The sequence below is a fragment of the Ixodes scapularis genome, unplaced genomic scaffold (assembly GCF_016920785.2).
Source record: "Ixodes scapularis isolate PalLabHiFi unplaced genomic scaffold, ASM1692078v2 PGA_scaffold0__279_contigs__length_252992795, whole genome shotgun sequence".
In the NCBI taxonomy this organism is placed as follows: Eukaryota; Metazoa; Arthropoda; class Arachnida; order Ixodida; family Ixodidae; genus Ixodes; species Ixodes scapularis.
Window position 1 is genome coordinate 13,295,583 of NW_024609835.1, and position 4,552 is coordinate 13,300,134.

Consider the following 4,552-nt stretch of genomic DNA (forward strand, 5'->3'; position numbering starts at 1 on the left):
AGATTGTTGGGCGAGTGGACAAGACCAGTAGGTGTGTCTCACGTCGGGATAGGCACCACAGACCTGACAATGGGGGGTTCCGGGGCGATTCATAATGTGGTGGGATATGAGGTCGCACGGCAGGGAGAATGTCTGTGCCTGACGAAGGTATGTACCCTCGCGCCGTGTGAGGTTAGGGGTGGGAGGGGGAAGAGTACGGCGGGAAAGGCGGAGGTCTTTCAGGCGCTGTCGTTGAGCCTTGCGATGAGCGGCGCGTTCCTCTTTCGGGTTGTAGTCCGGGAGCCAGGGTTCAGGGTTGCTCGGAGTCTCGTTTGCGCGAGCAAGGGCGTGGGCCCTTTCATTCCCTGCGATTCCCTGGTGTCCGGGGACCCACTCAAGAAAGACGTGGAGATAAGGGTGGGCAGCCATGTAGGATGTCAGGTCGTGTTTGATGTGTGCAGGTACGGAGTTGGTTGAGAAGTCTCTGAGGGCTCCTTGACTATCGGAGCGGATAGTAATGGATTCGGTAGAGTGGGGCTGTAGGAGGATGGCTTCTGCTATGGACTGCGTCTCTGCCGCTGTAGGGGAGGGCACATGTGCATGGTGTCGGACTGTCTCTGTTTTGGGGCCCACTGTGACGGTGGTAGAGATGCCGTCGGTGAAGGCGGCGTCCGTGCAATAGATATCGTGCGGTGGTGTGGAAAGATGAAGGGCTCTGCTTTGGCGTCTTCCAAGCTCCACGGTCGGATTCATGTGTAGGGGGATGGGTTTGACTGTAATGCGAGGAATCATCTCCCACGGTGGCGGTTCTTTAGGAAGGGGAGAGAGGTGGACAATTGGGTATCTGAGGGTGGACAGAATGGCGCGGCCTTGCTTGGACGTGGTGAGTCGGTGGTATTGCGCTGCGACGTGGGCTTCCGTTTTCTCCTCGAGGCTGTTGTGAAGAGCAGTGGCCGTGATGAGGTAGTTTGGGGCGTACGTGGGCACGCCGAGTTCCGTGCGGAGGCATTTTCGGAGGGCGGTTTTCAGTTTGATGTATTGGGTTTTTGTGAGGGTTAAATAAGGGAGGGCATAGAGAACACGGGAATAGACAGTCGCTTCCACAATCTTGCGGAGCTAGTGTTCTTTCAGGCCGTGAGTGTGGCGGGTGATTCGGCGGAGCATGTTATAAACGAGGTGGATTTGTTTGGTGGTTTTTGTTGTCCACACTGTGCTCTTCCCATCTTGCTGCCATATGAAGCCCAAAATGCGGATGTGAGGCCGACGGGGGATTTGGTGGCCGCCGACGTTGAGGCGGATGAGGGATTGATAGAGGTCTGTTTCTTTTCGATTTTGATCCACAACGACGACATATTCAGATTTTTCGGGAGAGCATTCGAGACCGATAAATTGGGCGTGGGTTTGGATAATATCCAAGCCGTCTTGAAGGGTACGTTCCTGTGTCCCCGGGCTGCCGCGGGAGCACCAGATAGTGACGTCATCAGCATAAATGGCGTGGCACAGATCAGGAACAGATGAAAGCTTAGAGGGAAGGTTTTTCATGGTGAGGTTAAATAAAGTTGGGGATAAGATGGAGCCTTGTGGCGTGCCGCGGGAGATGGGGAAGGGGGGAGATGATGCCGTCGGGTCCGATGATTTGGGCGGTACGTTCGGAAAGGAAATCTTTGATATAGTTGAAGAGGGGGCTTCCGGGTTGAGTTTCTTGGAGATTGTGGAGGATGGCGGCATGAGTAACGTTATCGAAGGCCTTCTTGAGGTCGACTCCGACGATAGTGCGGAGCTGGGCGGTGCTCGGGTGTGCAAAAACATCTTCCTGAATGCGGAGGGCTACGTCTTGCGTGCAGATGTGTCTTCTAAACCCAATCAGGGTGTGCGGAAGATGGTTCCCCGTTTCGAGGTGCCAATCAAGGAGGTTGAGTACCAATTTTTCCATTAATTTTCCAATGCATGAGGTCATTCAGATGGGGCGAAGGTTTGTTGGAGTGGTCGTGGGCTTTCCGGGTTTAGGAAGCAGGATGACATGAGCCGTTTTCCATTCCTGTGGGAGCCGTCCAGTTACCCATACCCGGTTGATGTGTGTGAGCAATTCGTCGAGTTTAGCTTCGGGAAGGTTTCGGAGCATGGTATATGTGATACAATCGGGTCCAGGTGCGGTGCGACGTTTAAGTTGAAGCATGGCGAGCCAGAGTTCGCCGATAGAAAACTCCGAGTTGATTCCCGCGTCTAAGTCTTCAGGCAGGGCGGAAATGTAGTTAACGCTGGGTTTGGGATGTGAGCAAGGGGGTAGAATGTATTGCGAATGTCCTCAATGAGGGTGGAAGGTTCCAGGTGTTGGGCCAGGAGCAGTTTTTGGAGGGTGTGCCGAGGTTTGGCCTGCCCTAGGAGGGAGCGGAAAAGGTTCCAAACCTTGGGAGTGTGAAGTTGGCCGTTGAAATTGTTGCAAAGGTCAAGCCAATGCTGTATGGCAAGGTGGTCAGCATATTCTTCGCATTCGTAGTTGAGAGCTTGTATTCTGGCTTGGAGGGTGGTGTTGTGCTTGCAGTGGCGCCAACGCTTGACCAAGGCGCGACGTTTGTCCCATTAGGAGAGGAGGTGGCTGTCAACGTGAGGCTGGTACTCGGTGCGCGCAATCTCCTTGGTGTGTTGTTGGATCGTGGCGAGTAATCGCGGTACTCCAAGCTTCTGGGGACAGGGTGTCGGTGTCGACGCTGTCGAGATCCGCTCTAGCTTTCGGCCAGTCTGTAATCTTGGTCCGGGGATAGGTGGCGGTGGTACGACGGAGACGGGAGCTGATTTGGAGGCGCAGTTCCAGGATCTGATGATCGCTGCCAAGAGAGTCCTCTGTGTTCTCCCAAATCGCTCGGAGTGGTCCGCGAATCCATGTGAGATCCGGGGTTGTGTCCGACTCTTGTGCCGTGCCTAGGCGTGTGGGGCTAGACGGCTCCGTAAGAAGAGTGAAGTGGTGATTGCTGGTGAAAGAGGCCAATTTACGGCCTAGCGGCACCGCGCGGTCATAGCCCCAGGCGGGATGAGGGCAGTTAAAATCTCCAAGAAGGAGAACAGTGTTGCGAGCATTTGACTTAGGGAGGAGGGTTTGTAGCGGCGGGAAGGGCGTTGAAGGTTGGTTAGGAGTCCAGTACGCATTGATGATGGTAAGGCGATGGTCACCTATGAGAGTGGTGGTGGTTACGTGTTCTTGCGTGGGGGTGTTGACATCCGTAGTATCTTCTTGGGTGGTCGGGAGGTCTTTACGTACGTAAGTGAGCGTCATGGTGGGGGTGGTGCTTTCATCCGCAGTGCCCCGGCGACGGTGGGTAATGCTCGGTTGGGCGAACATGTCGTAGCCACGAAGGTTGAGCGCTCCTCTAGCTTCTTGAATGACGAGGATGTCCGGTTGGGTGTCTGTGAAGGTCATATGGTTGAGGAGGAGGTTTTTTTTCTTGCGGAGTCCGCGGCAGTTCCACTGCCAGATTATCAGAGGCTGCTGCGAGCGGGGAAGGTTCAGAGTCATGGAGCTGTTATTCATCTTGTGCAGGATTGCGGTCTTGGATTGAGGCAGCTGTACGCTTGTGGGGATGATGGTCCTCTTCTAGTACGGCAATACGAGCTGTGAGGTCGTTAAGAGTACTAAGGAGAGGGGCAAGAGCTTGGTTTAGGACGGGGGCAATTATTTGTTGAAGGAGAGACGGGAGTATCTGGTCCAGTGCCTTGCGTACAATTTCTTGTATGTCGGTTTGTGAAATTATAGGTTGTGTGATTTGAGGGGGAGCAGGGGGAGTGGCGGGAGCAGTAGAGGTGGGTAGAGGGAGAGAGTTTGAGCCACTCACCTCTCAGGTTGGTGGGAAGGCCTGGTCGATGCCATTGTTCAAAGGCCTGGGCAGATCGTGTGATGTGGAGTTCTGGCGTAGGGAGGATCTGGAGCGTCCGAATGGTTGGAGGTTGTGCATCGGGGAAGGTGGAGGGGGTGCTCGGGTGTTCGGTCTTCGGGAGCGGCTGCGTTTGAAGGTCCTGGAGCCACGGGCAGGTTGGACTTGAACAGGTCCTTTGCTGCGGCTGCGGCTGCGTGATGAGTCTAAAATGCCGAACCGGTTGGAGGTGGGCAATGGGGGCCAGTTGCCATCTCCGGTGTCTAGAGGGGGTGGGCCTTGAGTACGGACGTTCCGGTGGTGCCCAGCTCTGGTTCGTTTTTGTAGGGACTGTGTTGCTTCGAGGCGTGCAGGGCAGGAGAGGTCTGTTGCTGCGTGTTCCCCGTTACAGTTGAGGCATCGGGGCTCACATTCATGACGGATGTCGGAGGGGTTTTGGTCCGGAGGGAAACGGGACCCACATGCGGCACAGCACACTAACTCGGCTCGGTTTGGGCATACGAGGCTTTGATGTTCGAGGCTGAAGCAGTGCTTGCATTGCTGGCTGTTAGGGCGTGGTAGGTATAGCCTGAAGACCGTGGAACAGAGGATGGCATGTCGAGGGAGAGTGGGTCCTTCGATGGTGACGAGGAGCGAGGCCGTTTGGCCTAGGCGGCGGAATCGGAGAATCCTACGGGAGGGAATGTAGAGCTCTGAGTGGATGGCTT

General features: G+C 55.3%; 1 protein-coding gene across 1 annotated transcript; it reads right to left on the minus strand.

The window, feature by feature from the left end:
* Positions 1-2,578: 2,578 nt before the first annotated feature.
* LOC120846886 lies at positions 2,579-3,505 on the minus strand. Its single transcript, XM_040218791.1, has one exon. The coding sequence runs from the start codon at positions 3,503-3,505 to the stop codon at positions 2,579-2,581; it is 927 nt and encodes a 308-aa protein (XP_040074725.1).
* Between the last annotated feature and the right edge of the window lie 1,047 nt (positions 3,506-4,552).

Excerpts from the sequence above, each read along its gene's own strand:
- LOC120846886 (XM_040218791.1), bottom strand. The coding sequence starts at position 3,505 with ATGAATAACAGCTCCATGACTCTGAACCTTCCCCGCTCGCAGCAGCCT.